Source organism: Schistocerca cancellata, chromosome 12 (genome assembly GCF_023864275.1).
Source record: "Schistocerca cancellata isolate TAMUIC-IGC-003103 chromosome 12, iqSchCanc2.1, whole genome shotgun sequence".
Taxonomy (NCBI): domain Eukaryota; kingdom Metazoa; phylum Arthropoda; class Insecta; order Orthoptera; family Acrididae; genus Schistocerca; species Schistocerca cancellata.
This window is the reverse complement of record NC_064637.1, coordinates 31,166,614-31,185,532: the sequence shown is the minus strand read 5'-3', so window position 1 is coordinate 31,185,532 and position 18,919 is coordinate 31,166,614. Positions and strand designations below refer to the sequence as shown.

Sequence of the window (18,919 nt, the reverse complement as noted above, 5' to 3'; positions counted from 1 at the left end):
CACTTTGACATGTTTCACCTGTGTACTGATTTTACCATACTTCTGTACAGTGGCTACAAGCTTGCCAGAATTTCAGATATAATTTTTAGATGTGAAGTAACACAATATCTGTGTTTCCAGTGTTGGGACCAATAAATTCATCAGCAAAGTTACGTATCAACCCTAAACCCGAACAGGATGGCTCCAACTTCAGTATTCCGAAGATGCTGCTGGACTTTGCTCTGGAGAAGCTGTCAGTAGGTAAGTTCCTGCCACATGTTCTTTTTTGTGGGTATATTTTGGTGGTGTCCGATGCAAAACGCATGTTTATTTTAACCAAACTATACAATAAAATGCTTTTTTAATGAATCTCTGGAGACACAAATATTTTTTATGTAAATAGAGGTTTTCCTTAAATGGGAGTTTTGCCAGAGTGCATGGAATGAGTGATCTTGAATTATAAATCAAGCATATTGAGGTGATATAAGGGCTGCTTAATTACAAAATTAGCAATTTTGTGTGCTTCATATTTAAATACAGTAAGTATACAGTTATTATACTTCTCACAGAAAACATTCTCTACTTTTTTATAAAAATCAGCAGGTCACGTTTATTTTGTCTTTCCAGTGTATTTTAGTGAAAGAAATTGTTGCTCCATCTGTTGATATTAGTTAAAATTGATTCCTCTTTCTTAAAAGAGGGAAAAAAGTTCCTAAATTCCTTGGTCAGGAACAGTGGAACTTGATGGAATGCATTCCTTCTTCTTCTTCTTCTTCTTCTTCTTCTCCATCATCGTCATTGTCACCTTCATTGTTACTGCCAGCTCCTACTTGTATTTCTTCATAAGCATTTCACTCTCACAAAACTTGGATATAGAAGTCAGGATGTCATCATCACAACAAACAATGCCCTGAAATGTTACATTTAATAAATATAAGTTTTGCCACTCCATCCTTCATCTTCAATGTTGTCTTCAACAGCAACTGACCTGCCACATCTAGGCTTTCTGAAACAATTTAAAACAATTTGTTGTTGTACAGAATTCCAGACAGCTACCAACATGTGTAGCCTATAAATGCAGCCTATAAATCACTTCCTTCCTCTCAAAGAATGAAATTGACTGTTATGCATATGCTACTCTGTATCTGGATTTAACAGTGCAGTTTGGAGGAAGGAACACAGCATTCATATTCTTCAGAAATTACCTTTCCCTATGATTTATATGGCATAGGTCAGTAATAAGTACAATTTTTCTTCCTGCTGCACCCATTGTAGTCTAAACACCTGAAAAAATTGTTGCTGACATCTCCAGGGGCTACTGTTGTACAAAGCAGAGTTTCTGTGTTTTGTAAACATCATATATGTAAACATCATCAACAGAAAGGTGATAAGTGGCCGGCGACAAGCCAAGTAATCTGAATGAGTAACCTGAATGAGTTGATTAACACTATGCCGTCCCGTGACATCACAGTGGTGTCATCTACATAGTATCTCTCAGTGGCCAGCGACAGCACCTTAGTATCTTTTGCAATATATTGGTGTTTTGTTTAGGTAACAATAAGTTACACACGTCAACAAGTTTTTTATTTTTATAAGTACTTGTGCCGTTTCATCATAACAAACGAAAGAGGCAATAGGATTATTTACGATGAATGCAAGGACGTCTTGTGTGATGTGCCGGACGACTTGGCCGATCGGGAAGAAGACATTGGAAATAAAAAAAAAATAAAGTGAAGCAGAATCGTAGGAAGATAGAAATATGTCCAAGAAGAATTTGGCAGACGCTACGGTTGCCGACTGATTTGGCTGAATCAGACGAAGAAGACAGTGAAGAGCGGTCAGACTTTGATTTACTGAGGACCAATAATAAATTTGAAGGATCCCCGGGTCCAAACATATTTCCCAAAGATACACAGAGTGTTGAGGATATCGTAGAATTATATATTGGGAACGATCTATTTGAATATATTAGCAATGAAACCAACAGTTACTACAGTCATAATTGCAATAGATGGAAACTGGATTTAAAAAATGCCAAATTTGTTGGTGTTATGATGCCCAAACTTAGAAAATGATTTGGGCTTGCTGCTCTTATGGGAACTGTAAAAAAAGCTAGGATCGATTATTATTGGTCCACAAATTCTTTGATAGACACACCGATATTTTGCTAAACGATTTCCCGCAACCGATTCAGACAAATGTTATCATTTTTACATTTATCTGACAGTAACAGTAAACTGGATAATGCCGACCAGCTTGTCAAAGTGCAATTCGTAATTGATTATTTTTCCAAAAAGTTTAAAGAAACATTTACTCTAAGTCAAAACATGTCAATTGATTATACCGTGGTGTGAGCGGTTAAAATTTAAAGTTTACAGTCCGTCGAAAATTATGAAATACGGCATACTCACTCGGATGCTGTGTGATTAGAGTACAGGATAAATTTCCTCATTCGAGATATATTCCGGCATTGGACAGCCTTTAGCAAAAACAGTCATGTAACTGTTGACTCCTTCTGATGGAAAGTGGCATCACTGCTGCATGGATAATTATTATAACAGTGTAGGTCTTGCAGAGAAGTTACTTGAAAAGAAAATTAGGGTTTGTGGAACGATACGGCAAAATAGAGGATTTCCGGAAAATTAAAGTGCGCAAAAGTCGATGTGTTTGGATCTTGTCATCAACAGAAAGGTGATAAGCGGCCGGCGACAAGCCAAGTAATCTGAATGAGTGCTGCCAGTGCCAAGTGAAGAAAGTTGTATTAGACGTATGGACGGGAAAGTGTTAATAGTGGCAGTAGCTTTTCACTTAAATCAGTGTTTACACTCAATAGGGTCATCATCCTTTCTGTACTTCTTTTAACCCCGTGGCATTTTTCTCCGGCATCGGAATATGATTTTGCAGAAAGTTTTGTCAGTTTCGTCAGTTTCAGAATATGTATGGGCTCATAGCCCTCTATCAGTCATGACAATGTGATGTTCTCCCACTTGTTTCTGTGACCAGAGCCTCATTTTTTCCACTTAAAATTTGAAATGACAGTTTGATGTTTTTTTAAAAGCAATTCATCCAGCCCTTCGATCCACTAAAATTTTCAGTGCCGATCTTCGGAGCTGTTTCATGAGCCTACTCTTGCATATGTTTCTGCTGATAGAAATTCTTCCACTTCTCAGCCTCTGAAACTGCACCACAGGAATTGTTAGCTTCAGCGCATAAGATCGCTTCCTTATTTTTGAATATGCCGCACATGTAGAGGGCCCAAAATTGTATTTCTTCACCATGTTGGGAAGATTCGTGTTAAGACTATTGTTGTCTGGTTTTGCTGTACTGTAGGTTTTTTTACATTCAAAGGCTGTAACTCCACAAAAGGTAAAATTGATTATATCAACACTGCAGTAACCAAACAAATACACTTACTGTGCTTTGTACTTGTAGGCTCTGCGATTGTGATATCAGATCATGTGACATAAGTTGAATGGAAATTGATTTCAGATTCTTTCAACACACCTGTTGGTACTGCTAAAAGGGAAGTTGACTTGTTTACTACTATTTAGGCACACAACGAACAGATGAATCGATTATCATATAATGCGTCACAGGAAAAAATTATGACTTGTGTGGAGTGAAGTGGAAAGAAATCAAAAACACAGAACAACATGTTAGGAATTATGTAAAAACTAGATTTTAATTTGCAAAATTTTTTATGTTTATTGCTTAAAAGCGGACTACTTCTTAAAGCAGAGTTTGTTAAAAGCTGGGAGAAATAATAATGTTCTGATGGGAGGGTCACTGAGACCAACGGAAATATTCGTTAAAAGACAGGATTTCCTTAAAAGTTGGTTCATTAATTCAGGGTTATGCTGTATTAGTGAAGATTTGCCATAATCAGAAATTCTTTAGATCTTTTTTTAAAAAAAAGAAAAAATTATTCTTTAGATCGTAGAAAAGAAAAAAATGTATACAATGACATTAAATATATTTCTGATGGTTTTATTTCTAACAGCATTCTAGAACATTGAAATAACTTTCCTTTTTTCACATGTTACCTAAAATTTACACATGTGTTTCACAGAAAGGCCTTACTGTTAATGGCTATATGACATGATAGAAACATTCACTCCAGTTGGAGCAAAATCCTCTCTGCCAGACAGCTCATCTTCTCTAACCCCTTTTTTGGTATCAGGGACCCAATTTTGGTATGCTCTTCCTCACTAATTCAGAAAACTGAATCACATCTTTGGCTTCAGAGACATTCCATTAAAACCACATACCACTGAAACAACAGAAATACTTGTCTAAGTATTATATCCACTCCATAAGAAGTAGTAGCTTTGAGAAATTTTTAACTAGCTCTCATGAAATGTTCAATGAAACCTTTCCTTTTGGCACCATAAGAAAAAAAAGAAAGAAAAATCTAATTGACTTAAATGGATAACACGAGGTATAAAAATTTGTAGTGCCACGAAAAGGCAACTTCACAGCAAACTAAAATATTACCAGAAAGGCATTTTATTATGTTTGATGTTATAAAGCTATGTTTAAAAAAGTTGTGGAGGCAGCCAAACCAGTGCCAAACAGTAATGGCATTTTAAAACGTAAATGTACGACAAAGGTAACACAGGCTGTTGTCAAATTAGAGTTAGTACTCACAAAATATCTAGGATTTAAGTAGGGGACAGTCATATTGTAACAATCACAGCTTAGATATTAGAGTATTTAAATGGATTCTTAATAAATGTATTGCTCCACCTACAAAGTAGGTGTCCTACAAAGCCATCGTTCAACCAGTTTTTGAGTATTCCTTGTTCGTTTGGTAGGATCAATAGAGGAAGCTGATCTAGAGAAGAGCTGTGTGGTTTGTCATGGTTTGGTTTAGTTTAGTCAGATGCTGTGAGAATGCCATCTGTGTTACTAACAGGGTCTTCTTCTTCTTCTTCGGTTATCAACCCACAGGTTGGTTGGCAGCAGCACGCCATTCCGTTCTTTTGTCAACTTTCTTCTTCATATCTGCATAGGTCTGGCACCCGATGTCATTTATTACTTGTTGAATGTAGGTTAATCTAGGTCGTCCTCGGCGAGTTCTTCCTTCAATGATTCCTTCTAATATTCTCTTAATGAAATTGTTATGCCGTAAAATGTGACCTATGAAGGTTATTCTTCTTTTCTGTATATTTCGCCAAAGAGATCTGTTTTCTTTCACTCTTCTGAGGACATCTTCGTTTGTAGCCTTGTCTCGCCAGCTGATTTTTTCCATTCTCCGGTAGCACCACATTTCGAATGCCTCTAATCTTCTCTTTTCTTCTTTTCCACAAGTCCAAGTTTCACATCCGTAAAGGGCTGTACTAACAGGGTAACAGTCAAAAATCTGAAAATGTCCAGTCAGAGAAGAGTAGACAACATTGCCTCCTCTCAAATATTTCTTGCAAAGCAACCCCGACAGTAAAATTGAGGGGATTACAACTCATTAGACAGCTTACCAACTGTTGTTCTCATGCTCTGTTGACAAATGGAACAGAAAAGAGGGGGAAAGATAGTCAGAAGTGATATTTGATTTGCCATTTACCACAAGCTGGCGTGCAGTGAATAGATGTGGAGGTAGAATAGTACATCTTAGATTCAGGTGGTGGTGGTGGTGGTGGTGGTGGTGGTGGTGATGAAAAATGAATGATATTGTTCTGAGTGATTGCTGTACAGAGTCCTGTAGTTATTGTTAAAGTTTCCACTGTAACATGGCACTTGGACAAATAAATTTGTTCTGTTACCTGATTTTATGTAAACCCATAATTATTAGGATTTTTTAGACAACTGCATAACTAGGGTAAAGATGTACGCTAAAGCAATTAATTAAAATTTGGACCAGTAACAGGACTGCAATCTGGGTCTCCTGCTTCCTAGGCAGATGTGCTAACTGCTGTAATCTCTGGCACTGTTGCTACCATAGTTACACGGATTCCCTAGTATGTCTCCCTCCCTCATACAGATTCCAATTCACACCTCAGCCCTTTGCTAGTCCTCTTATAAACTTGCCTCGTATTGACGAGGCTGTCCAGTATTGGAATAGTGCCTTAGCAATGAGTGAAATGGGGTTAATCCTGCCTGTGCCTCAGGCATAGGGCAGACAGTTGATGCCACTGAGACATGGTGAGTTTCACCTTTATCTACGATAATGGTGTAGGCTGAAGTAATGAATTAAAATTCGTACCTGTGCTGGTTGGAGGTGTGAACTGGAATTTGTATGAGGAATGGAGATGGACTACGGTAATATGTGCAACTGTGGTAACCGCAGTGCCAGAGTGGCACAATGATTAGCAAATCCGCCTAGTAAGCAGGGACCTGGATTCGAATCCCGGTGCTGGTACAAATTTTAATTTCGTGCTTCAGCCTACACGATTATTGTAGATAAAGATGAGACTCAATATGTCTTAGAAACCTTAGCTGCAGATTAACTACTTGGCTGTTTTTTTTTGATGTTTGGGAATGTAGTTTGCTTGCCATTGTCCAGAATGGAAGGTGGAGAAGATGATTCTGTCAGGGGTGATTGGGAATTACAAGTACAGTAAAATAATTCTGTGTTTATTGGAGTGAGAATGTTTGAAATGGGCTACGCCGACAAGGACACCACACAGTAATTGGATGTTTGTATTGTTTCTATTTATGTTACGTGAAGTTCAGAATTCAAATATTCATCACCCAAAGCAGTTTGATACAACTCTAAAAAATTCTTGAGAAAATTGAAGATTTCCAATAGTATTTGCATCACCACAGCCAGAACTGTTTTTTCAGTGGGCTACTTAGTTCAACAGTAGAATGCTTGTCTGAGTGAGCATAAGGGTTGTGATTATGTGACATGTGGAAGTTTGTCAGTCCTGAACACATGCTTGGATAGCCAAAGTGGTTAAGGTGAGCACTCGCAATAAGCAGGAAAATCTGAGTTCAAGTCCCGGTCTGGCACAAATTTTCATGTGTGGCAAACAGCTGACATTAACGCATAGTTGCAGAATGTGAATCTATTTTGTAAAATTTCGCTTCGATTATGGTTTTTTATTGTATGTTTTCATATGTTCTCACTATAAAATGTGTGTACATTTTTAGTGTTCTTACTTCTTTTGTCTAAATATGTTAGTACTACTTTTTCCACAGATTGAAGCACAAAAATACTTTTCTTGACAAATTCTTGTAACCTTAGTTGTTAGTGTTTCCAGTAATGAGTGGGACAAATTTTCTTTTGGAAATTTTCATATCATATTCTAGACTAAAAGTAGATGCATCAAATATTTTTTACCAACATTTGAAATTATCACTAACTGGCAATGCTGTAAGTAGGAGAGGTGACCTTGAACTACCTAGTTTCATGAAGACCACTATAACACGTAAATTTGCATTAAGTACTGCCCAGCTTCTCAGTTTTTGAAATGTTTTTTCTTGCTGTTGCCAGCCTGGATTTTATATGCTCTCTACTTTAGCAGTTGTCTGTCATTTTGTTACCAAAATAGCAGAACTCATCTATTATTTTCAGTGTCTTATTTCATGATTTTATTCCCTCAGCATCACCTGACTTAATTCAACTAAATTCCCCTTTTGCTGATGCTCATATTATAACCTATTTTCAAGACACTATCTGCTTCATTCGACCGATCATCCAAATCCTTTGCTGTCTCTGACAGAATTACAATGTCAGTGGCAAATCTTATAATTTTATTTCTTCTCCCTGAAATTTTGCCCACTTTCCAAATTACTCTTCAGTTGATTTTGTGTGTGTGTGTGTGTGTGTGTGTTGGGTGGTTTTTTTTTTAAAGCACATGTTCGATATACGTATTCAGTAACAATACTATCAATACTATGGATGGACTGAAATTCTGTCTTAGTCCCTTCGTGATTACTGTTTGCCTTGTATGCCCTTTGACTTTATAACTGTGGTCTGGTTGTAAATGACCTTTCATTCCCTATATTTTTATCCTACTGCCTCCATTATTTTGTAATGAGTTTTTAGTGTTTATCAGGCGTATATTGTCAGGTATGGTATGTATATATGTTTATGTTAAGTGGAACATGCATCAATAAACAGCAATGATTGTTCAGTGCTAAATTGAAACAGATCTTAAAATTAATGATTGAAACTGTCGTTCTTAGGATGGAGAACGGTTGACGCACTTTTAACTGTGTACCTACTGTTGCAGGTGTCAGCAAAGAGCAGTACCAAGACTTGATTGAGCTTCTGGAGTCCATGGACCGCATGAACCGTGCTGCCCAATACCGGAAGTATCGCCCCCATTTGAGTTCCTATCGAGGCCACTACAAGCAATGGTGAATTTTCCATTACTTTTCTTGTAGTTGTGATGAATTATTTTGTTCGCATGCAAATGTTTCTTATTGCAGAAATGGAACCTACATAAGGTGTTAAACTTTATCATTTTGGGCTGCATACTTAAAGCTCACTATTTCACATTCACATTCATTTATTAATGAAACAGTTACAGGTCATTACATCGAGCAAAATGCAACTTCTGGTTTTACCCATTCTAAGATACGTATTTTAGCACAATTGATCCAGTGTAAGTTGGTTATATGATTATGTAGATTCATATTTGGTTATGTGACATAATGAGTTTGGTGTTGATATATTTTTTCTACAGCTTGCCATTTCCATGGTTTGTGCAAGCAAATTGTTACTAAAATGTAATTTGATTGGTTGCTTTTTAGGGATCTGTGCCTCAGTTGCTAAAAACGGATCTATTATAGAATCACTTAGTCTGTCTGTCCTACTGTTGAGACACCTTTTACTCAGAGACCGGTAGATATATCAACTTGAAATTTGTCATATTCTAAGGTTTATGGTTCCTTGGCAGTTTATAAAATTGAAGCTTCCAAGTCAGTGCTGTGAAAAGATATAGCCATTTGTCACATTTTTTTGGCATTGTCAGACTTACTCATCAAACCTGTTGGGTACTACCTGTTGGCCTAGAATCATGAAATTTGACAAGAAGCAAGAGTTCATAGTACAATAAAAAATTATGAAAATTGCTAATTTGTAAGTATATCAATAATTTTTTTGTTGCTATTTGTTGTCTGTCTTTGTGTGTTTGTCCATCTGTACACCTGATGACTTTTTTCCTTAGCATTGTGTAGAGGTACCAATTTGAAATTTGTCAGATACTGCAGTATTCGGTCCATTGGTGGTATACATATTTTTAGTTTGCAAGTCTATGCAGTCAAAAGCTATGGACGTACAAGACACGTATTTTGATACTCACAACCTCAGTCACCAGAACGTATAAAGAAACTATCTGTATAAAGTGGTCTAGCAGTAAAGCATGTGTCTGGAAACAGAGAGGTCAAGGGATCAACTCTTCGTTGGACTACAGATTTTTCAGTCTTTGTTTTTGCCCAGCTTTCAGCAATGGTGCGAGGAGTCACCAGAAACAATATGTGGTTTGAATTCCACATTGAAGTCCCATATGGACAGGTATACATCATGTTTCTGTGCATAGGTGGCACAAAAACAATACAGTAATGTACATGATTACATCCATTAGCCAACACAAAAGCTGCCATATCATGGTATAGGCACACCTATTAAGGTGTGACCGAAGATATTTAGAACCTACCTACAGATGCTCAGTAACATTAAGTAAGCTACTGGCACTATATTCACTGACATATTATGTTTGTTATTCTCACATGTGCTATCTTACTAAAAGAAGTGGATCAAAACTCAAAAATCATGTCGTGCTTCACATAATATTAGAAATTACAGTATGAAGTCCAAACTACAAAAGATTATGTTGGGCCTTTTAATGAGGTGTGCCAGTCAGTCTAAAAAATACAATAATACTGATGTAGTAACAAATACATCGTGTGGTATATTAGCACCAATAACAGATTGTACACATGAGCTACATTGACTCTTTCTTGTTTTTCTGTTTTGTTATAACTTTTATACAATGTTATAATAAAACTGAAAAACCATAGTTAGATTACACCATATCAGTACAGTTATTTCACAATATGTTACAGTGTGGATGTTTGAATGTGCAGGTGTTATGTGGAGGAGACGAGACTTACTTTGGACTTCCTTTATGGACCAATTAAATTACAGTACAACTTAATGTGAAAGGGAAGTATTAGGTACAGTTTTGAGGAAGGTAGTGTTATACATACAAATGTAACATTCATTGTCACATAATGGTTGTAAGTAAAGTGACCTTACACAGTAACCATGGAATACCACAATATGGCTTCCCAAATCGTTGCCAAACCCACACCGTATTCCACTCTTGGGTTGCAGATTCTCCCAGAAGTCGGAAACAGTGTGAAACGTGACCGAACCACCAAATTACTTTCTTCCAGTGCACCATTGTCCAGGTATCAAGGCGTCAACACAATGTTTTCCTGTAACGGGGGTTTGCATCTCTGATGAATAGTTTTGGTATTCAGCTTACCCTGCAATTCTGTGCTTATGAAGCTCTCTTCGTGGTGTTTTAATACTGACAGAGTTCGCGAATGGGGCATTCAATTCTGCAGTGACTTTCGCAACTGTTGTCCTCGTACCTTTTGTCACAATCCTGTTCAGTGACCATCTGTCGTGCTACCTAACACACAGTTTTGTTCACATTGTGACTTAGTGGAGGAGATTTTTTTCATTTTCTCTGTGTGTGCTGTAAATCTTTATAATTCTTGTTGAAACATACAACACTTCAGCTACACTGATTACAGAAGCACCTCACTATATGAACACCAAGAATTTGCCCACATTTGAGGATACTTAGCTCTGATATAATGCATTCACAACTACATGAACACTGTTCTGACCACCTTTGACATTGTAATGTATTGAGGACATTGAACAGGTACCATCCATGGTCAAATAGACCATTGCTAGTTGCAGGCATAGCTAGCATCGTCCTTTACCCTATGTACTCCATTATAAGATTCTCTCTCTCTCTCTCCCCCTCTCTCCCTCCCTCTCCCCATTTTCTTTTTCTCTTTCTTTTCTTTCTTTCTTCCCCCCCCCCCCCCCCCACACACACACTTCAAATTCGTCACTTGAAAACTATGGGGTCAACTTATGATAGCATATTAAACTAAAACTATTGCTGCTGTGGTCAATGTTTTTACATTGTTTAATAGATTGATATAGGGATTTTCTTACAAATACGGTTGAAGCTTGGGCTATTGAAATTACATGCAGATTTATTTTGAAGATTGTGAAGAATAGGTCGGGCAAACGGTACTCGCACTCAAAAAGTTCAAAATTTTGCAATATGCCAAAGTGCTCTATGCAGTATTGATCTTGCTCAAACGAGCAAGTAACATCTGTACTCTTATGATGCTGCTGCAAGGGATATGCGAGAAACTATCGACTAGCCACCACAACAGTTGTTGTTATGCTTAAAATTTGACACTTTTGTGAAGTACAGAAAAACATAAAATTTATTGCTATAATCTTACAAACTCTTTTTCTATTTGAACAGGTTTGCAATTACCATATTTACCCGAATCTAAGCCGCACTCGAATCTAAGCCGCACCTGAAAAATGAGACTCGAAACAAAGGAAAAAAAGATTTCCCGAATCTAAGCCGCACCTGAAATTTGAGACTCGAAATTCAAGGGGAGAGAACAGTTTTAGGCTGCACCTCCAAATCGAAACAAAGTTGGTCCATTGTAATATGAGACACAATTTAGGTCGAATGAATGACGATACAGCCACAGTAGTTTGGTTCAAGTTGTAAGCTTTACCAGGTAGCCATTGCTATGCGTCAGGCGCTCCATCCGTATTTATACGGGTACCCTTCCTTTTTCACGTGCTTCGTCTGGTTTGAATCGATTGCTTATTTTGTTTGATCTGATAAGTGCCGTTTTCTCTGTTATAGGTCTTTACGTCACTCTAAGCTGAAAATGCATCACTGTACTGTGTCATGCATTGTTTGTCGCATTCTGATAGTGCGTGTTTACGGCCTGTCGCCGTTCGCGGCATGGCTTGCTTTTGTGCGCGCTACCGCCGCTTACAGCTAAAAAAGAGACGAATCGTCTCATTAGCGAAGCAATGTCAAGAGACTGCTGTTTGTTGTTTACTTACACTGCTGCTTTCTTTGAGAATCATCAACAAGAACCAAATAATAGGCTGCGTATGATAGAACATGTTCTGAACAAGAGTTAGGCGAAAATTTTTCTCCGTTTGAAAATCTTTGCGGCCGCTTCTTTAGTACATCAAATTCTGCACAGAAATTAGTCATCTTAGATTTAAAAATCTAGTCAGTTGCCGTGGTTCATTTCTGACTGTATCACTATTAGGCTAAGAATAATACGAATATAAACATGACACAATAAGTGTATTCTTCCGCATTTGCTGTTGTCTCACTCTAGTTTTGTAGTTTATTAGGCAGACAGGATTTAAATGAGATAGCAACAAACACGGAAGAACACGTAGCAAAATGTTTATATTCGTATTATTCTTATGGTGAATGGTGAAGAGAATACTTCTTGTGATTCACATTTCATCAGGTTACTATTAGCAACCATCTCTTCTCACAGGTAGGAAAAAATTCAGAACGTAGAGTTGGCCATATTGAAAAACATCCCAAACAGTCTTGCCAGTCGGATTTTCGTAGTACATTGAAATTCTAATACATTCGAAGATGAACAATACGGAATTTGTATTTACTTCGTTGGATAATGTATGAAAATGCAGTGGTCGAAACTCGGGGCGGAGAAAAAAAAAGCTCGTCTTCCACCTTTTTTTTAAATTTATTTACTGACGCAGAGGTTTTGGCGCCAGTATTTATCTTTGTGCCTACAGAGCATGTCTGTGTAGCGCTACATATATTCGACGGCAGAAGTTAGTTGTGGCGGCACCTACCAACATTTTTCAGAACTTCCGCTTGCTTTGCACTCGATTCTAAGCCGCAGGCGGTTTTTTGGATTACAAAAACCGGGAAAAAAGTGCGGCTTAGATTCGAGTAAATACGGTAAAGTTCTCATACATGTGTGGATACTGTACACAAACATTTATGGTGCTGTTTAAGTAGAGTTAACATTGAAAGGCAAGCATGTTGTCCTTCAAAACGTGTTAGTTTATTCTGTATGCGAGGTAATATTTTATTTGATTATAAGGTACTATAATGATTTACCAAGTGGTTTGCAAATGAGAAATTTGATCACTGCTCCAATATCAAAATACTGGGTAACATATTACCACCTTTTAATCAGCTTTGGAACAAGATGGTGACAGTCAGATGCAGATGAAACAAGAAAGAAAATTAACCCAGAATTAAGTGTAAATAAATAAATAAAAAAATCATATTAAACTGACTGTAATTGTTGTTTCAAGAATAAATTATAGCGGCAAGACCCTTCATGGAGTAGTACTGACAGACATCACTAGAACACGGGACTTTGCCTAAGCCCATTTGAATTGACTTTAAGATTGGACAAATACACAACAATGACATAAATTTCTGCAGGAGATGGTAAAAGCCTAGATAGGGTCCAGTGGCATACTTACGAGTACATGTTTCCTGCAACCATGTCATTGATGCTCACCGCGATTTATGACGAGAATTAAAGAGGGTGTGTTAACTGCTGGTTATGCGCAGCCAATGAGGGAGCGGTTGCCAGCTGATATGTGTGGAAGCAACAGACATTTTCACGTCAGTATAAGAGTGAAATCTGGCTTGTATTCAGGGAAAAACATCTGCGTTCTCAGGTTCCAACATAACCACAACCTCAGATACTGCAATGTATTTGAAAGAAACTGCAAAGTATATGTGACAGTGCAGATATAAATGTCATAACTGTTCTAGGATGATGGTGGTGATTAAAAGTAGTGACTCTGTGGCAGACGGGCTTAGTTAGCAAAAAAGGTAGAGAAGATAAAAATTAATGTAAACCATTTCTTTTTGTTTGTTTTATTTCTTCTTGTATTGTAAAAATGTAGAAAATTAATAAATGCCTTAGTTTAAAATAGATATAATGCTTTTGACACTGTTGATTGGAATACTCTCTTTCAAATTCTGAAGGTGGCAGGGGTAAAATACAGGGAGCGAAAGGCTATTTACAATTTGTACTAAAACCAGATGACAGTTATAAGAGTCGAGGGACATGAAAGGGAAGCAGTGGTTGGGAAGGGAGTGAGACAGGGTTGTAGCCTATCCCTGATGTTATTCAATCTTTATATTGAGCAAGCAGTAAAGGAAACAAAAGAAAAATTTGGAGTAGGTATTAAAATCTATGGAGAAGAAATAAAAACTTTGACATTGAACTGATGACATTGTAATTCTGTCAGAGACAGCAAAGGATTTGGAAGTGCAGTTGAATGGAATGGAAAGGAGGATATAAAGTGAACATCAACAAAAACAAAATGAGGATAATGGAATGTAGTTGAATTAAGTCGGGTGATGCTGAGGGAATTAGATTAGGAAATGAGACACTTAAAGTAGTAAAGGAGTTTTGCTATTTGGGGAGCAAAATAACTGATGATGGTCAAAGAAGGGAGGATATAAAATGTAGACTGGCAATGGCAAGGAAAGTGTTTCTGAAGAAGAGAAATTTGCTAACATCGAGTATAGATTTAAGTGCCAGGAAGTCATTTCTGAAAGTATTTGTATGGAGTGTAGCCATGTATTGAAGTGAAACATGGATGATAAATAGTTTGGACAAGAAGAAAATAGGTTTCGAAATGTGCTACAGAAGAATGCTGAATATTAGATGGGTAGATCACATAACTAATGAGGTATTGAATAGGATTGGGGAGAAGAGAAGTTTGTGCCACAACTTGACTAGAAGAAGGGATTGGTTGATAGGACATGTTCTGAGGCATCAAGGGATCACCAATTTAGTAGTGGAGGGCAGCGTGGAGGGTAAAAATCGCAGAGGGAGACAAAGAGATGAATACACTAAACAGATTCAGAAGGATGTAGGTTGCAGTAGGTACTGGGAGATGAAGAAGCTTGCACAGGATAGAGTAGCATGGAGAGCTGCATCAAACCAGTCTCAGGACTGAAAACCACAACGACAACAACATAAGGAAACTTCCTGGCAGATTAAAACTGTGTGCCGACCGAGACTCGAACTCAGGACCTTTGCGTTTCGCGGGCAAGTGCTCTACCAACTGAGCTACCGAAGCACGGTAGCTCACTTGGTAGAGCACTTGCCCACGAAAGACAAAGGTCCCGAGTTCGAGTCTCGGTCGGGCACACAGTTTTAATCTGCCAGGAAGTTTCATATCAGCGTACACTGCACTGCAGAGTGAAAATCTCATTCTGGAAACAACATAATGCTAATTTTTTAAAAGGGGAGTCATCTTATACTCTGATAAATACAGTATGTTTGAGCATCTATTTTCTACGATGTTGCTGAATACTCGGTTGCTGAATATGCTGCCCCAGTTTGGGAAAGATCAGCGCATGCGAAACGAGTGGATCCTCTGCTGAACGATGCCTGTCACGTAATCACGGGATGCCTAAGACCCACACCGGTTAGCCAACTTTATTTGCTTAGTGGCATAACACCACCCAACATCAGACGAGCTATAGCAAGCGAAGCAGAGCAGCCTCAAGCAGCTGCGCAACCAGCGCCATCCCCTCTTCGGACAAAACCCTCCACACACACGTCTAAAATCAAGACTGAGTTTCCTCACCTCAGTTCAACTGCTCGAAACCTCAAAACAAAGGGCCAGATTGTCAAAATGGCAAGCAGCACTGCCTACGGGAGACCAGGCACCTCTAATCTCACCTAACGAACAATTGGCCTCTGGAAATGAACTAAAATGGCCATTATGGAGAACCCTCAACCGCCTACGGACTGGGGTGGGCAGATGCAACGTAAACATGTGTAAATGGGGACACCGAGATGGGACGGACACGTGCCAGTGCGGACAGACCCAAACAATGGACCACCTCCTGAAATGCAGCAACATGGGGGAAGTGCGCAGGAAAGATGATCTGGCAAACGCTACGGCAGTGGCAGTTAAATGCACTGAATTTTGGCGGGACGTGATATGATATATATACTATGTTTGTCTTTATATTGTAATGTGACTCCCCATTTTGGGTTTGTTTTATTTATACATATGTGTATCAAATTTGTATGTGGGTGTATATGTAATATGTGGGTTGTCTATGGCTTGGACACGATTAAATAAATAAATACCATATTTTTATCCAACGCTTGTAAACTGAAGATAGCATAAAGTTTTGCCCCGTTGCCTTGGTTTTCCCTTACTAGTCACATTTGTAAACAAGCACGTAGCTTTCGAGCCATCGTGGACCTAACACTTCGGCTTGTTAACAGGTGGAAATTTGCGTACCAGTGTGTGCTCGAGGAAGAAGTGCGGCGGCGCCGCCGTAACTGGAACTGGGAGCACATGAAGGCACACCGGACGATGTGCAGGCAGTATGCCGAGCTGTACAAGGCGAAGCTCACCAAGGGCTCGAAGCTGCCCACCGACCAGCAGGCGGCGCTCGACCGCTGCGAGAAGGAGCTCGAACTCACCAACATCGTCATCATCCGCCAGAGGGTCGAGGTGGAGGTACGTGCACTGGATGGCATCTCTCTGAACTTTTTCAGCTTTCTAATGGTGGTAGCTACACGATATGGCCTCTTGTGGTACAGAATTGTCTGCATAGGTGAGTTACGATGTACGCAGAAACAGTGTATTGACAAACTGATGTGTGACGTGATTAAATACTACAAAATATAGTAAGTATGCAGAAGTCTTCTTTTGAGTGTAGGATTTAGATACTGAATACAAAGTTAGAAGTGTGTGTTTTTCTTGACTTTTAAGCTTTAACTTATGTTCCCAGAATGAGATTTTCACTCTGCAGCGGAGTGTGCGCTAATATGAAACTTCCTGGCGGATTAAAACTGTGTGCCGGACCGAGACTCGAACTCGGGACCTTTGCCTTTTGCGGGCAAGTGCTCTACCAACTAACCTACCCAAGCACGACTCACGCCCCCTCCTCACAGCTTTACTTCTGCCAGTACCTTGTCTCCTACCTTCCAAACATCACAGAAGCTTTCCTGCGAACCATGCAGAACTAGCACTCCTGAAAGAAAGGATATTGCAGAGACATGGTAGAGCACTTGCCCACGAAAGGCAAAGGTCCCGAGTTCAAGTCTTGGTCCGGCACACAATTTTAATCTGCCAGGAAGTTTTTTTTAACTTATATTATTCTATATTATTATTATTTTGCATGAAATACTGAATTAGTGGAATTGTATAATGTAAGTGGATAGATAAAAAAATCTACTGACCATGTGGTGGCAAGAGAACGCACCTATTATAGTTACTATGTATGCGAGCTTTTGGAGGCAGCGGCTCCTTCTGGCGGAAGGGCTGAAGGGGAAGGAAGAGGGGTGAAGGAAAAGGACTAGTGAGGTTCAGGAAAAGTGGTAGTTCTGAAAAGTCACCCAGAATCCCAGGTCAGTGCAGACTTGCTTGACAGGATGAGAAGTAAAGACTGACTGTTGTGGACTGCACCAGACGAGGTTTGTAAACATGAGAGCTTAAAGGTGGAAGATAGGGTAATAAGCAAGAAAGAGATTACTGCTAAAACATTGTGCACAAATTAATAAGAGCAAAAAGCTAAGTGCATTGTATGTGATAGAGATACATGTTGGGAAATTAAAGATGTAGAAAACTAAAAGGGGGTGAAGAAAGAAATAGTCAGTGTGAAGAAATGCTGAGATAGAAGAAATTAAAAACAGGTGGGTGGTGAGAACCGGGAGATTTTTGTGAGAGCCACTGTAGTGTTCGAAAGCTACTGTTAAATTCTGTTTCCTGTTATGTTTCTCTGTGCTCCATGCATTGATCCACTATAGGTGAGTGGTTGCTGTTCCCTTATTTTATGCACCTGTTCAGTAAATTTTAAGCAGCTTCAGTATTTTAATAGTTGGGCCACATTGACTGTAGCTCGACGGTAAGGAATCGTAAACAGATTAGTGTCTGTGACAGATGTTGTTAATCCCAGGGTATCTTGTTAGCATATTGTGCTACATACAGTCAAAGACTTTGCCAAGGAAAGAGAATGTACCAAAGGCAGTGAACATAAGTTGCGTTACAAAAGTTACTCTGCTACTGTTAAGAACACACTACACAGCAGAAGAAACTTAAATTTCATTCTCTCTCTTTGTCCTCGCAGGCAGAGCGAATTTTGGCGGCTAAGAAGCAGGCTCAGAAGCAGCAGAGCTGGTTTGGCGGTTTCAGCTGGTGGGGGAGCAGTCCCAAACTCGAAGAGGACACACTGTCTGCGGCAGCCATCGGTAAGCATATTTGCACGGTCTGACATTCACTCTCGTTTTTGTTGTGTCTGCACAGGTCTGTGATTGTGAGATTTGTGGCAGTCTTCAAATGTGATCAGTCTCCTCAGAAATAATTACACACTGAGGTTCAATCGACACCCCCTTTTGTATTATTATTATTCATTATTGTGTCGCCTGTAGGTACTGATGCTTTCAGATTGCAGCCTACATCCATTTCAACTTGTGCACCATATCAAGTCTTGGCCTCCCTGTAAAATTCCCCCTCCTGCCTCCCCCATCTCCATAATTCCATCCCTTACTAAACTCATTGATTACTCGATGGCTTAGACTATGACCTATCAACTGATCTCCTCTCTTAATCGGGTTCTGAAGTAAAGTTCTGTTCTTCCCAGTTCAATTCACTACTTTTTCATTAGTTTGTTTGATCTGCTATCAACTCTCTGCGTTTGTCTGGAGTACCATATTTTAAAAACTTCTGTGCTGTTCTTGTCTGAACTTCTTGCCTTCCATGTTTTATTTCTGTACAGGGCTACACTCTCAACAAATACCTTCCAAAGAGACTCCCTAATACTTGAATTTATGTTAACATTTCGAGGAACACTTTGAAAAATTTTGGGCCCAGGGAACCAGCCTTTATGACATTACTTCAAATATTACTGTTATATTTGTGTTTAATGTATCTTGA

At 38.8% G+C, this 18,919-nt stretch overlaps 1 protein-coding gene across 1 annotated transcript in view; it reads left to right on the top strand.

Annotated features, from left to right (window-relative positions):
• Positions 1-18,919, top strand: part of LOC126109417 (intermembrane lipid transfer protein Vps13) — a 443,304-nt gene that overhangs the window by 19,642 nt on the left and 404,743 nt on the right. The window contains exons 6-9 of the mRNA XM_049914452.1: positions 121-240; positions 8,154-8,280; positions 16,264-16,501; positions 18,114-18,234. Coding sequence (XP_049770409.1) covers positions 121-240; positions 8,154-8,280; positions 16,264-16,501; positions 18,114-18,234 — 606 coding nt within the window. The remainder of the gene's footprint in view (positions 1-120; positions 241-8,153; positions 8,281-16,263; positions 16,502-18,113; positions 18,235-18,919) is intronic.